Source organism: Salmo trutta, chromosome 14 (assembly GCF_901001165.1).
Source record: "Salmo trutta chromosome 14, fSalTru1.1, whole genome shotgun sequence".
Lineage (NCBI taxonomy): Eukaryota > Metazoa > Chordata > Actinopteri > Salmoniformes > Salmonidae > Salmo > Salmo trutta.
In genome coordinates this window covers 41,132,272-41,147,887 of record NC_042970.1, presented here as the reverse complement: position 1 = coordinate 41,147,887, position 15,616 = coordinate 41,132,272, and the positions used below count along the sequence as shown (strand labels likewise).

Here is a 15,616-nt window from a genome sequence, read left to right as displayed (position 1 = left end):
ATTTGTCTGTCCATCGTCCGTCATCTGTTTTGTCTGTTTTCCCCACACTTGTTTTCACAAATTTCACTAATTGGCTGCATTGTTTTTACTAATTGCTCCCCACCTCAAGACGGTATGTGACGTAGAAGTCCGTCACTGGCTACTTTAACGCACGCACACATTCATCACTCCTCCCTGCTCCATTATTAGATAAATTAACAATGTGGGTCGACACACAAGTTAACTTCTCTATCTTAGTACATACATTTCACACTTACGTCAGTAACCGGTTAGGGTATAAAGAAATAAACATACAAGTGTTCATATTTAATATAAGCGATATTTATTATACTTAGATGTTATGGATGAGTGCGTTGTTTGTTCTGTTCCTCTCTCTCTCCATCTCTGTAGTTTCCGGGTATGCTGGATAAGTACCCGAGCTAAGGGAATTGGGCTTACTTTGTAGTGCCTGTCCGGAATGGCTCATTAATGTAAATGGGCATATTGGAAGACACTGTCAGTAGTGATGTAATTTTGTAAATGTTTTATTGTGATGTTGTTTCATAAACGTGTTGCAATGTATATATTTTGGTATGTTTAGATAAATGGAAACTGTAGGTTGAATAGGTAATTGCTTAATTAATTAGTGTTAATTGTTCTGAGGGGAAGGGCTACCCCTACAAAAGGAGCCTCTCTTTCAGTTCATTGTGAGTCATTTTGGATTGAGCTGTGGGCGGGGCAGCTTTGTTTTTAAGCTGTCCCATAAGGTATATGTTTGATGGCAGTGCTGTTGTTTTTGTTCCGGAATCACTATGTAAATAAACACCTTTGCACAGAAGAACTTTTGCTGCTCCGCCATCTTTTTATTTTTTATAGAGGTTAGGTTTTCCAGTTTAGCCTTCTGGCCTACTCTACGTGACACGGTAGGTATTTTACTACATTACATCTTGTTGTATATTGTATGTTATTGTAAATAACCTTAATAACCTGTTGTAATATTGTTTTAACTGTGTATAAAGATGTGTTTTCTTGCAGACATTGGCTGTGAAGTTGGTAAGTTGTTTGGTAAGTATATAGCATATGTATCTGTCAAGTATTCAAAGTAATGTTTACAAGCATGTACATGTTTGTATATTTTTCCAATTGTTTGCTGGTAAATATTTGAAACTTGCTCAAATTGGCTGTAAATGTATGCATTTGCATATTAAATGCATTCATTGCAAGTAACATTTTAAATCGACTGAAATTGACAGTTCAATTGCCCAGTTATTTACTGGTCCTTAACCCCTTCTCCCTAGCCATTAATCTTTCGTGTCCAATTCCAAATCAAATTTTAGGCCAGGGTTGGTATGGAATTGGACATTGGTTTCTAGTTAGTGTTTGCATATCTGGAGGTTCTAGATTTGTGTATGTAATATGGCAGAAGTCTCCCAGAGTTCGTTACACAGCAGGGTTGAGTCATCACCATATTGCTACACCTATCCAAGCCCCATCAGGTCAAGCACTACAAAGATAGAGTAGGGGGTTAAAGGCCTTAATTAAAAACAAAATACTTCTCTCGGACTGTTATTGAACCCCTGACTGTGACTGGCTGCCTGTCAAGGACAAGTGACAGGAAGAACTAGCTGTAGCATCTCTTGATTCCGCCTCTTTCCTCTCTCCTCATCCTTTAACTCTTTCTCTCCTCTCCCTCCAGACGAAATTCTGCATCTAGTGACTTCTGATTGGCCAACAATCTGCCCACTCATCCCATCTCCTCCTCCATCTCATTACATCATTTTTATTTAACCTGTATTTAACTATCATCTAAAACTACTGTTATTGTCATGTTGTCATTATTTGCTGATAAAGTTTGCTATGCACGCTCACAGGGCCCTACAGACTTACGTACACTGACACTCCAACGCATTCCAACACTCACTCCATCATTTGCTCACACGCACATACAGTAATATGCACATACAGTGCATTCAGAAAGTATTCAGACCCCTTTACTTTTTCCACAAGTTACAGCCTTATTCTAAAATTAAAATAAATAAAAAGGTCCTCATTAATCTACACACAATACTCAATAATGACAAAGTGAAAACAGGTATTTAGAATTTTTTTGCACATTTACTACAAATAAAAAATACTGGATAATCTCTTGAAATAGTTGAACACGTTATTATTATTTTATTTTCATTTATTCTTTATTTAACTAGGCAAGTCAGTTAAGAACAAATTCTTATTTACAATGACAGCCTACACCGGCCAAACCCGGACGAAGCTGGGACAATTGTGCTCCACCCTATGAGACTCCCAATCACAACTGGTTGTGATACAGGCTGGATATGAACCAGGGACTGTAGTGACGCCTCTAGCACTGAGATGCAGTGCCTTAGACCGCTGCGGAACTCGGGAGCGCAGCGGTTATTACTCCAACCTGGTGAAAGTGACAAAGTTTTAATTTTCACCAAAAACAACCTTATATCGAAGAAAAACCTTTGATTTAACGGTCTGCACATGCGCAGTTCGGCAAGAGACGACCGTTAGACCCGATGATGTGTTTCTATGCATGAACTTAGTTAGCCAACACCGCCATGACATCGCTTACAAGTGTGATCAGTTTCTGCATATCTTAATACTGTACTCTCTTTGATTAAACTGTTATTGTTCCTGTGTTATAACACTAAGCAACATTTTATTAGCACGATGTTAAATAATAATTTGGTAATTGCATTTTAATTGCATAACAGTGAGTTGAGAGTTTAAAACTACTCTACACTACTTTATTCAACTTGTGTGATAACTCACTTATTAAGCAATTAAAAAGCAATTTCTGAAGTCCTATATAACAACAATGTTGCTATTGAAGAAATCATAAAGTTACTACATGAACTTGATGTCAAGTGTTACTGTATTAGCTTACACGTATGTCTCACTCATTATATATTTCTTAGTCATTTTGAAAATGCAAAACTGTTCTACTCTAATTTTGAGATGAGTCAATTTATTGCCTAGATCTAGCTTAATGCCTGAAAGTGTCATTTATCAGATTTTTTCAGGCTTAAACATTTGTCTTGTTTGCTTTACATTTGTAGCATTTCTTTCAATTATTTTGATTGATAAATGTTAAAGGTAGACTCAGCAATATGACGTAGATTCCCTAAGTAAACAGCATAGTGTGTCAACTTCTGCAACACCTAAGAGCGTTGAAGTGCGAGGCTAAACTTCTCCGCTGTTTTGGTCCCATGGTTCCCACGCTGTAAGAGCGTGAAGCAAATCTGTGCACATGCACAGTGTGACTGTGTGAGAGTGAAGTCTTGCATCTCACTCATCTCAATATTTGGGGCTGTTCGTAAAATGTTCTCCAATCATTAAGCATTTAATTCTAGGCTATATACACACACACACACACTCAACAAAAATATAAACGCAAGATGTAAAGTGTTGGTCCCATGTTTCATGAGATGAAATAAAATATCTCAGAAATGTTCCATATGCACAAAAAGCATATTCTCAACAACAAAAATCTCAGAAATGTGTTTACATAGCTGTTAGTGAGGATGTATCCTTTGCCAAGATAATCCATCCAAGAAGCTGATTAAACAGCATGATCATTACACAGGTGCACCTTGTGCTGGGGACAATAAAAGGCCACTCTAAAATGTTCAGTTTTGTCATACAACACAATGCCACAGATGTCTCAAGTTTTGAGGGAGTGTGCAATTGGCATTCTGACTGCAGAAATGTAATGTTAATTTCTCTACCAATGCCATTTTAGAGAATTTGGCAGTACGTCCTACCGGCCTCACAACCGCAGGCCAAGTGTAACCACGCCAGCCCAGGACCTCCACATCCGGCTTCTTCATCGTCTGAGACCAGCCACCGGGACAGCTGATGAAACTGAGGAGTATTTATGTTTCTAATAATGCCCTTTTCTGGGGGAAAAACGTATTCTGATTGGCTGGGCCTGACTCCCAAGTGGGTGGGCCTATGCTCTCCCAGGCCCACCGATGGCAGCGCCGTGATTTCCTTATATGAACTGTAACTCTGTAAAATCGTTGAAAATATGTTGAATTTATATTTGTGTTTAGTATTAAAGCCAGGCACCACACCATCATAGGGTAATTTGGCTGATAAATGCTGATATTTGCATATAGCACAAATCCCTGTTTTTTGGACACGGGATGTCAGCCTAAATATTTTGGTTTCATTTTGTTAAGACATTCCTGGACTGGATCTTCATCCTTCTATCTGTAAAATACCAAAGACATGTACGTAAAATGCATTTTTGGCCGTCTTGAAGCTATCTTTTGCTGTTTAAAGCTAATTTCCTGCAATTCTACACATTTTACTCTCATTTGCAGACTGGGATAGACTGGTTAGATCTGATCTCGTTACAGTTGTGCAGCCTCGTGCTTCAATGTAGCGTCCTGTCACCATGGAGACACCCCGACTCAAATGACTAGGGAACTTGACTGTGGATTTTAGCTAGCAGACTTTGGCATTTGCCAGTTAGCTAGCAAACATTGAAACTCACGGATGAAGAATTATTTAGAGAATTTGCTCTGTTTTGGAACACTCTCGTGGCCAGCGTGCTGACAATCTTTGACTGTAAAGCCAACACTGGACTGATAGCTAAAGACGCATGTCGAGGTTAAATAAAATGACGTTAGCCAGCTAATGTTACTGTAGCCAGCTATTGGAAGTGGTCACATGCCACTCCAGAATGTTATCTAGCTAGCTAACATTAGTGGTTGACAAAGGAAAGAAGATATCCTACCTGAAACATGTTTAAGAACGAATATCAGGTAAACCTTAGTTTAACAAATATTCAATGTACAACATAGCCTGACCGTTACCTCTCAAACACTCACTGTCTGTGTCGTGAAAACGAATGGCATTTCCTTCAAAGGGTGGAGCTGCTGTAGAGATCTTCAGTGCACAAGGGAAAGATCCTGTCGCAAAATGGAAACTTTGTGGAGGAAAATCAGCTATAAATAAAGTGAGTTTCATATTGAGCCAGACATATTGCATGATTTTTCACATTCAATTGTAGGTCGGAAAAAATAGCAGCCTCCCCCCTCTGTGCTTCTTCCTGTTCTCAGTCTGTCTGTCTGTCTCCCTGCCTGTCTGCCTGCCTGTCTGCTTATTGCAAATTAGTGCCTGTCAAATGTGTTCCCCTGAATCAACACTAAGTGTTAATTACTATTACAGGGCACCAGACTAACATTTTACACTTTTAAGGTTGGTGGCACCAGCCCATGATTTGGTCAGACCCAAATCCTGATCACACCCAAATCATCTAATGAAGTCATTCATAGTGTTTTAGTAATATTAAGAAGTGTAATAAATAGACTACTGAGGTAGGCCCATTCATGAAATAAGTTGTTTCATCTAACACGTCCAAGCAGGAATGCATAATTCAATATGTTTCTATGTGCTAACTAATTCCAATCATTGTCATGCATTTTGGGTTGACAATGAAACTATAGTTTTATTTTACTGTCAAAATGGGACTCCAGAATTTTTATTTTTTGTTCGTTATAGATGAATTACATACATCTTTATGTGCGCTAACTAGTATCATAGGCGTATCAATTTGCAATTCAACACCTGAGAAGGTGCAAACTCAACAAATCAACAAGATCGCTAACTCTAAATATAATACCCAATACTAGCCATATATTCATCCAATAATAAATGTTATGTCCTAAAAACTCTTTACAGTTGTAGGCTATTACCCATGGGACTTACAGTGCATTTGGAAAGTATTCAGACCTCTTTACTTTTTCCACATGTTGTTACATTACAACCTTATTCTAAAAAGGTTTAAAAACACACAATACTCTATAATGACAAAGTGAAAACATAAAAAACAGATAGATACCTTATTAAGTATTCAGAACCTTTGCTATGGGACTCAAAAATTGAGCTCAGGTACATCCTGTTTCTATTGATCATCCTTGAGATGTTTCTACAACTTGATTGGAGTCCACCTGTGGTAAATTCAATTGATTGGACATGATTTGGAAAGGCACACACCTGTCTATATAAGGCCCCACAGTTGAAAGTGCATGTCAGAGCAAAAACCAAGGCATGAGGTCGAAGGAATTGTCCGTAGAGCTCCGATACAGGATTGTGTCGAGGCACAGATCTGGGGAAGGGTAAAAAACTAATTTGTCTGCAGCATTGAAGGTCCCTAAGAACACAGTGGCCTCCATCATTCTTAAATGGGAGAAGTTTGGGTCCACTAAGACTCTTTCTAGAGCTGGCCTCCTGGCCAATCAGGGGATATGGCCCTTGGTCAGGGAGGTGACAAAAAACCCAATGGTCACTCTGACAGAGATCCAGAGTTCCTCTGTGGAGATGGGACAACCTTCCAGAATGACAACCATCTCTGCAGCACTCCCTCAATCAGGCCTTTATGGTAGAGTATCCAGACGGAAGCCACTCCTCAGTAAAAGGCACATGACAGCCAGCTTGGAAATTGCCAAAAGGCACCTAAAGACTCTCAGACCATGAGAAACAAGATTCTCTGGTCTGATGAAACCAAGATCGAACTCTTTGGCCTGAATGCCAAGCGTCACGTCTGGAGGAAAACTGGCACAATCCCTACCGTGAAGCATGGTGGTGGCAGCATCATGCTGTGGGGATGTTTTTCAGTGGCAGGGACTGGGAGCCTAGTCAGGATTGAGGGAAAGATGAACAGAGCAAAGTACAGAGAGATGCTTGACGAAAACCTGCTCCAGAGCGCTTAGGACCTCAGACTGGGGAAAAGATTCACCTTACAACAAGAGACCGACCCTAAGCACACAGCCAAGACATTGCAGGAGTGGCTTCGGGACAAGTCTCTGAATGTCCTTGAGTGGCCCAGCCATAGCCCGGACTTGAACCCAATCTAACCTCTCTGGAGAGACCTGAAAATATCTGTGCAGCGATGCTCCCCATCCGACCTGACAGAGCTTGAGAGGATCTGCAGAGAAGAATGTGAGAAACTCCCCAAATACAGGTGTGCCAAGCTTGTAGCGTCATACCCAAGAAGACTCGAAGCTGTAATCACTGCCAAAGGTGCTTCAACAATGTACTGAGTAAAGTGTCTGAATTCTTATGTAAATGTGATATTTCAGCTTTTTATTTTTAATAACTTTACTAAAATATATTAAAAAAACTATTTTTGCTTTATCATTATGGGGTATTGTGTGTAGATTGATGAGGGAAAAAAACGATTTCATCCATTTTAGAATATGGCTGTAACGTAACAAAATGTGGAAAACGTCAAGGGATCTGAATACTTTCCAAATGCACGGTATAGGCCTATGCCCGCGCAATGGCATTTGCAAATAATGGTCCAGCCCATCTGGCATTTGCCAGAATTGCCAGATGGCCAATCTGCCGCTGCTGATATGAATAACCTGATCATCATAATCTAGCATTTTTGCATTGCTCTGCTCTAGGAGTTTGACAAAGAGGTCAAGAGCTTTGTGTACAGTCTGGAGGGGAGCAGCCAAGCTATTAAAATGCAGATGCCAAAGGATGGAAAAATGGCTCGTAAGTCTCAACCATATACTGTCTGAATGAGACCTAAGAATATTGTACCCAACTAGGCCTATTGAAAAAACAGGGCACGGAGTCTATTACTAATTTACTGTAGGTTGAATAATGTTCGTTTGTTTGATTGTCATTCCAGTTGGACTGGTACAGAGATTCTTGGTCCTCCAGGTGAATGTTTCCCAATGTAAAGACTTCTCTACAGAGCTTGTGTAAGTAGCCTACCCGACCAGTATCCTCTTATTTTCACTAACTTCATGGCCTTGCTTCACACCAGAAAAACCACTGTAATCACACATCTTTAACACTGAAGCTGTCTGTCAGCCATAATCTAACTGCCCCTGGTCACATGTATTCTCCCTCCTCCCAAGATGAGTTGATCATCTATATCCAGCCACTAATTCCACAGGAAAACAGAGTGACAGATTTATTGGTTCCAAAAGACATCCATTACCTTGTAATGTAGACATACGCACGCATGCACACAGACTCTCTCTGTCTCTCTCTCTCTCTGTCTCTCTCTCTCTCTCTCTCTCTCTCTCTCTCTCTCTCTCTCGCCCTCATTATAATGACAGTGAGTTAGTATTGGATAATTCTGTAATCTTTTGTCTACTGAAATTTCATTAAGTTAAGAATAAAAGCCCACAGTGATGGTGTGTCTGAACTGAAGCAATGTGTTTGATAGGACCTGACCATTTTAATGAAGGGACTGACGAGATTTATCTCTGTGACACATTATACTATGTCACGCTGAGCAGGCACAGGACCTTTATAGTGTGACCCATTAGGAAACTCTGTTCTGCAGGCAGTAGTATATGTAATTACTGTAGCAGATCATCATGTTGAAGGTCGGGTTAGCTTTACACAAAAGGATTACACATTGTTCACAGAGCAGCAACCATATTCACACACATATAAATGCACGCACATGCACACACACTTTAATTAATTCATTCACACATTCTCTCACACACACACACACACACACACACACACACACAAACTTAAATCAATGTGCTTAGTACACAGTAAAGGAGAGATGGCATACACTCTAAACTCTACGTGTAATCCCGTCATCCTCAGAAGAATTTCCATAATCAGAATTTCTAAAATCAACACTTCCGATGAGGTGGATATTAAAAAGTTATTATAAACAAAAGTAATCAGGTGTTACATTATCTAGAGTGATTCAATTCTAGTGTTCTTTTTAATTCAGCAACCTTTTTCTATTTGAGAGAGACAATAACACATTTGTAGAATTGGCTTTTAGCAAGAAGATAATCCATTGTGCTGCAAAACTAATTTCCAGATTAGAAAACAGGCGCTGGCAGTTGATCATATTCAAAGCCCTGGCTTGATTTGTAGTCACAATAATGAAGAGGGTGAAGTAAGTGAAGCAACGGTCTTGGCTGCACACTTTCTGTGCTGGTAACTTGCAGTTCATTCGGTTGAAATGGAAACTTAATCAGTTTGGGACTTTCGGTCTGCCAAATGTGTTCTTCTAACACTTTTGTGAATTGTTCTAAATTGAGTAAATATAGGCCTTAATGTATTACCGGTATATATAGGCCCTATTATGGGCCGAGTATAGGCCCTATATCATTCCACAGAGCAGACTTGTTGGTCCCACTGCAGTGAAAACATTGATGTGATGTTGATGAATTTCATGCATCATCTTTCTGTGTAGTGTTTGTTATTCTGAAGCACTAATTAATAAAGATGCAATAATGGAAAAACGCAGCGTTTCGATTGTGTCCTGGTCACCGGTACCGTGTAATTATGTAAAACTCCAGGCTGGAGAAAATGCAATCCATTAGAGACATTGGTCATGGTTACTCGCTAGTGTTAATGAAGCTATCGTTCAGATGGAAGAGGGGGCTGTGTGGAAAATGGGCCAGAAGAGCTACTTTTGGCTTTCAGTTTGCTTCTTTCCCTCTATTTCATAAGGTCCTCCTCTCCTACTTTCTCTCTCTCAATCTCCCTCCATCCCCTTCCCCCCCTCCCTCCCTGCAGATGATGAAGATACACTACATGACCAAAAGTATGTGAACATCTCATTCCAAAATCATGGGCATTAATATGGAGTTGGTCACCGCTTTGCTGCTATAACAGCCTCCACTCTTCTGGAAAGGCTTTCCACTAGATGTTGGAACATTGCTGCGGGACTTGCTTCCATTCAGCCACAAGAGCATTAGTGAGGTCGGGCACTGATGTTGGGCGTTTAGGCCTGGCTTGCAGTCGGCGTTCCAATTCATCCCAAAGGTGTTCGATGGGGTTGAGGTCAGGACTCTGTGCAGGCCAGTCAAGTTCTTCCACACCGATCTCGACAAACCATTTATGTATAGACCTCGCTTTGTGCACGGCGCACTGTCCACCAAATTTACAGTTGGCACTATGCATTGTGGCAGGTAGCGTTCTCCTGGTATCCGCTAAACCGATATTCATCCGTCGGGACTGTCAGATGGTGAAGCGTGATTCATCACTCCAGAGAAGACGTTTCCACTGCTCCGGAGTCCAATGGCGGCGAGCATAATACCACTCCAGCTGACGCTTGCTGCTTGGCCATGGAAACCCATTTCATGAAGCTCCCGACGAACAGTTCTTGTGCTGACGTTGCTTCCAGAGGCAGTTTGGAACTTGGTAGTGAGTGTTGCAACTGAGAACAGGCGATTTTTACGCTCTACACTCTTCAGCACTTAACGGGCCCATTCTGTGAGCTTGTGTGGCCTATCACTTCGCGGCTGAGCCGTTGTTGCTTCTAGACGTTTCCACTTCACAATAACAGCACTTCCAGTTGATCGGGGTTGCTCTAGTAGGGCAGAAATTGAACAAACTGACTTGTTACAAAGGTGGCATCCTATGATGGTGCCACGTTGAAAGTCACTGAGCTCTTCAGTAAGGCCATTCTACTGCAAATGTTTGTACATGGAGATTGCATGGCTGTGTGCTCAAATTTATACACCTGTCAGCAATGGGTGTGGCTGAAATAGCCATCTCCGCTAATTTGAAGGGGTGTCCACATACTTTTGTATATATAGTGTAGATGAATAATAGCATAGTACGTTATGATTGCATTCAGAACTGATCACAGTAACAGTAATTGGTGCTCACCAGTGTAGTACCCTGACCATGGGCGAGGTGAGGAGATGAGATGTTTAATCATATCTGCTAGGCGGAGTAGAGGTAACAGGTGAACACTGTTCCAAAGCCCATTACAGAGGAAATACATGCTGGGAGACAGAGGATGTCCCAAATGGCACCCTGTTCCCTATATAGTTCACTACTTTTGACCAGAGTCCTATGGACCCTAGTCAAAAGTAGTGCACTATAAAAGGAATAGGGTGCCATTTGGGAACCTGAGAGAGGCTGTTTAGCATCAGGACAGCCATGTTGATAGGCCTTGTCTTAATTTGTGTCTGTGTGAATAGAGGTTAAACACACCATCTCAGCTGTAGGTAGAATAAGGTCTTAATGCTGTAATGCTCTCGTAGGCCAGATAGCTTGATCAGTTGTTAACATGGTGTGTGTGTGTGTGTGTGTGTGTGTGTGTGTGTGTGTGTGTGTGTGTGTGTGTGTGTGTGTGTGTGTGTGTGTGTGTGTGTGCGTGCGTGCGTGCGTGCGTGCGTGCGCACGCGTGCGTGACGGAGGAGAACCCAAGCCATTTGCCATATCCTTATGTGTTTTTCTTAGAATCATTTCATGAGTAGGGTTGCAAAACTAACAGTAATTTACCAAAGTTACCAGAATCTTCAGTAATTTCTTCAGTATTTTCAGCAATTCTATATTTAATTTTCATAATTTTTGTCCATATTGTCCATGAGTTTTTGGTGGATAGACCATATGGTTCAACAGAAAATAGCCTTATTAATAATAAGGTTGATGTTCGCGCCCCTTTCGTAAATCGAATTAGCATAATAAAAAAATCCCCATAAAAATGGGTCAGTTTAAGCTAGAGATATCAGTTGGATGCGTCTCAATCCACCGCATCTGCCTATGTAACACTTCCAAAAATCTGTCTTCTCACAAAATCTTCCGAACGGTTTGGCCTAGAAAACTTTTATTATGACCCCTCTATGGAGAGATGAGACTCTCAAGAACATGATGGTGTTCTCCGTGTTGCTCTACGACTCCTCCCCCCCCATGTGTCTTGGGACTAGTCTGAAGTTGGTACAGCCGATCTTCCAACTTCTGTCTGTCAATTTGAACTACACCCTAATATGACCCCTCTGTGTTAAGGTGAGACTCACGAACACGTACATGCCGGTTGTTTTGCTCAAGGACGCCCACAGGCCTCACAAGTCTCTTCTGAATATCCCCAATGTACCAGTTGTCAATGTACCAGTTGTCAATGTACCAGTTGAAAAAAATGTGGTTAGACAGTATATATGGAGACTGTTTAGTGACAACAAAAAAATTAACAAATGTTTCCTGATCAAAAAATAATGTCATATTCATTTTTGATACTTCAAAGGGTCTTAAAATTCTAAATCAAATTATCCTAGGTATGACCGTCTTTAAAAAAAAAATGCATATAGCGTATGTCACGCCCTGATCTGTTTCACCTGTCCTTGTGCTTGTCTCCACCCCCTTTAGGTGTCGCTTATTATCCCCAGTGTATTTATCCCTGTGTTTCCTGTCTCTCTGTGCCAGTTTGTCTTGTTTGTCAAGTCAACCAGCGGTTTTGTGTCTCAGCTCCTGCTTTTCCCAGTCTCTCTTTTCTCGCCCTCCTGGTTTTGACCCTTGCCTGTCCTGACTCTGAGCCCGCCTGCCTGACCACTCTGCCTGCCCCTGACCTCGAGCCTGCCTGTCATCTTGTACCGTTTGGACTCTGACCTGGTTTATGAACTCTCGCCTGTACCCGACTTGCTTTTTGCTATAATAAATATCGGAGCTCAACCATCTGCCTCCTGTGTCTGCATTTGGGTCTCGCCTTGTACCCTTATAGCTTAGTAGTACCCCAGCTTTGTCATTAAATGTTTTATTTTAAAATCATATTATTTTATTATTTTCTATATTTTACATGTGATAAGCCCACACAGAGGGACAGAAATAAGCACAGACACCTGTGATAATCTGAAGTACCAAAAAAATGCCATTAGATATCATCTTGTAAAATTCCCCCAAAAACTTGAAATCTACAAAAATTCTAGTAGTTTCCTGGTAACATTTGCAACCCTAATCATGAGTAACATGCTTACTTGCACACACAACTTAAAATGGTTTAAATATACAACAGTTTTTCAGCAATCTCTGTACCTCAGATCACACAGTCCTCAACTTGTGACAAATTCGAACTTGAGTTGGCTCAAGCTGCCGAAAGCTCTCTGTACCCAAAGTAGCAAATGTTTCATTGTTCACATTGTTCAACTGAAGGTTGTATCAGTTTTGTATCAATGATGCATGTATACTTAATTCAGAATAACCATATAACCTTGAGACTGAGAGAAATTATTTGTGCTCTGCCTTTTGAGCCATTTGGCTTTTAGCCCCCAGTGCTATTATGCTACTATGATTACCAAACTAGACGGAATTGCCATGCTATTTATTTTGTACTATGCCCTTGCATCTAAGATGTAACTTACTCTTGCATGTATCCAGAAGAATTTGGTATCACATTTGTTACTTTGACCACCACCAGCCAAGTCAATTTACCAGAAATTGTGAGTCAACAGTGTGTATGTGTGTGTGATCTCCCCCTGGCTTTTACATTTTTCTTTTTTTTTTTACACCTATATGATTTTTTTATGAAATCCTGTGTGTCTGTGTGTGTCTTTGCAGAGAATGCATGCAACGTACAGTGAATGCCGTAAAAGATAGGCCAATATACAAAATGTTATTATAATGACACTTTGTTTGATGTCTTAATAACACATCCTCAGGGGCTTTAAGCTAGCTGTAACATTACATTTTCACCCCTCAACACATCTTCATTCCTCACACAAATTGAATTCTGTTTTAAGGGTGGGGATCGGTAGATAGGTGCTATAATTCAGTGGAGGTGGTGAAAGTGAATTAGCATGTAAATTGATTAATTCCCTCTTCTCTTCTACCCTCCACCTCTAACAATGAAGGGGATGCATCTTATCACGCTGACACAAGACAATAGATTATGCTCCTGAAAGCTGTGTTAGTGGAAAAATAGGCCAGCTCTCCCTCACTGTTAAAGAGGGAATCCGCATTTGAAACAACAATGGTTTTGGTTAACAGCTGAGGGACGGGCCTGGAGAAATGTTATTTGTTAATGAGCCTATTGATGCAAGGACCATCCAATATATCACAATTATAGTTGTAAGCATATATTGAGACTACAGTTGTGTGTACATTTACAATGTTTACAAATATTGGAGAAAAACAAGCTTATATTTTAGGTTCTGATGGGGTACGACAGTTGAACTAAGCTCATGAGGCCTTTACTAATTCTATTCTTCAAGAATCAATGACTATATATCATCAGTTTATAAGTCCAAAAAATGGATGTAGCAACTGCAGGTTTGTTCCTTTAAAAGATCAATCTTATTTTATTATTAAAACCATAACATTTCATTTCACATTTTAGTCATTTAGCAGATGCTCTCATCCAGAGCGACTTACAGGAGCAATTAGGGTTACAGTGAATTCAGAAAGTATTCCGACCCGTTGACATTTTCCACATTTGTTACGTTACAGCCTTATTCTAAAATAGATTAAATTCGTTTTTTACCTCAATAATCTACGCACAATACCTTATAATGACAAAGTGAAAAGGGGTTAATTTTAGATTCTTTTGCAAATGTATTAAAAATAAAAAACAGGTACCTTATTTACATAAGTATTCAGACCCTTTGCTATGAGACTTGAAATTGAGCTCAGGTGCATCCTGTTTCCATTGATCATCCTTGAGATGTTTAGATTGGAGTACACCTGTGGTCAAATTAATTGATTGGACATGATTTGGAAAGGCACACACTTGTCTACTGTATAAGGTCCCACAGTTGACATTGCATATCAGAGCAAAAACCAAGCCATCAGGAATTGTCCGTAGATCTCCGATACAGGATTGTGTCGAGGGTACCAAAAAAGGGTACCCAAAATTTCTGCAGCATTGAAGGTCCCCAAGAACACAGTGACCTCCATCATTCTTAAATGGGAGAAGTTAGGAACCACCAAGACTGTTCCTAGAGCTGGCCGCCCGGCCAAACTGAGCAATCGGGGGAGAAAGGCCTTGGTCAGGGAGGTGACCAAGAACCCGATGGTCACTCTGACAGAGCTCCAGAGGTCCTCTGTGGAGAAGGGAGAAGCTTCCAGAAGGACAAACCTCTCTGCAGCACTCCACCAATCAGGCCTGTATGGTAGAGTGGCCAGACTGAAGCCACTCTTCAGTAAAAGGCACATGACAGCCCGCTTGGAGTTTGCCAAAAGGCACCCAAAGGACTCTCAGACCATGAGAAACAAGATTCTCTGGTCTGATGGAACCAAGATTGAACTCTTTGGCCTGAATGCCAAGCGTCACATCTGGAGGAAACCTGACACCTTCCCTACGGTGAAGCATAGTGGTGGCAGCATCATGCTGTAGGGATGTTTTTCAGCGGCAGGGACTGGGAGACTAGTCAGGATCGAGGGAAAGATAAATTGAGCAAAGTACAGAGAGATCTTTGAGGGAAAACCTGCTCCAGAGCGCTCGGGACTTCAGACTGGGGCGAAGGTTCACCTTCCAACAGGACAACGACCCCAAGCACACAGCCAAGACAATGCAGGAATGGCTTCGGGACAAGTCTCTGAATGTCCTTGAGTGGCCCAGCCAGAGCCCGAAACCAATCGAACATCTCTGGAGAGACCTGAATATAGCTGTGCAGTGATGCTCCCCATCCAACTGACAGTGCTTGAGACGATCTGCAGAGAAGAATGTGAGAAACTCCCCAAATACAGGTGTGCCAAGCTTGTAGTGTCATACCCAAGAAGACTTAAGGCTTTAATCGCTGCCGAAGGTGCTTCAACAAAGTACTGAGTGAAGGGCCTGAAAATGTATGTAAAAGTGATATTTCAAGGTGTATGAATACGTTCCGAATGCACTGTAAGTGCCTTGTTCAAGGGCATATTGGCATATTCTTCATGTAGTCAGTCG

The 15,616-nt window shown here is 41.0% G+C and overlaps 1 protein-coding gene across 3 annotated transcripts in view; it reads left to right on the top strand.

The window, feature by feature from the left end:
• Window positions 1–4,248: 4,248 nt before the first annotated feature.
• The window catches only part of cfap20dc (CFAP20 domain containing), a 55,104-nt gene continuing 43,736 nt past the window's right edge, over window positions 4,249–15,616 (top strand). The window contains exons 1-4 of one of the 3 annotated variants that reach the window (XM_029775883.1): window positions 4,249–4,775; window positions 4,880–4,969; window positions 7,422–7,515; window positions 7,655–7,727. In XM_029775883.1, the coding sequence (XP_029631743.1) occupies window positions 4,755–4,775; window positions 4,880–4,969; window positions 7,422–7,515; window positions 7,655–7,727 (278 nt within the window). In that variant the 5' untranslated portion in view covers window positions 4,249–4,754. Of the gene's footprint in view, window positions 4,776–4,879; window positions 4,970–7,010; window positions 7,036–7,421; window positions 7,516–7,654; window positions 7,728–15,616 lie in introns of those variants that run through there. The other 2 variants (XM_029775884.1, XM_029775885.1) reach the window with 2 other exon arrangements.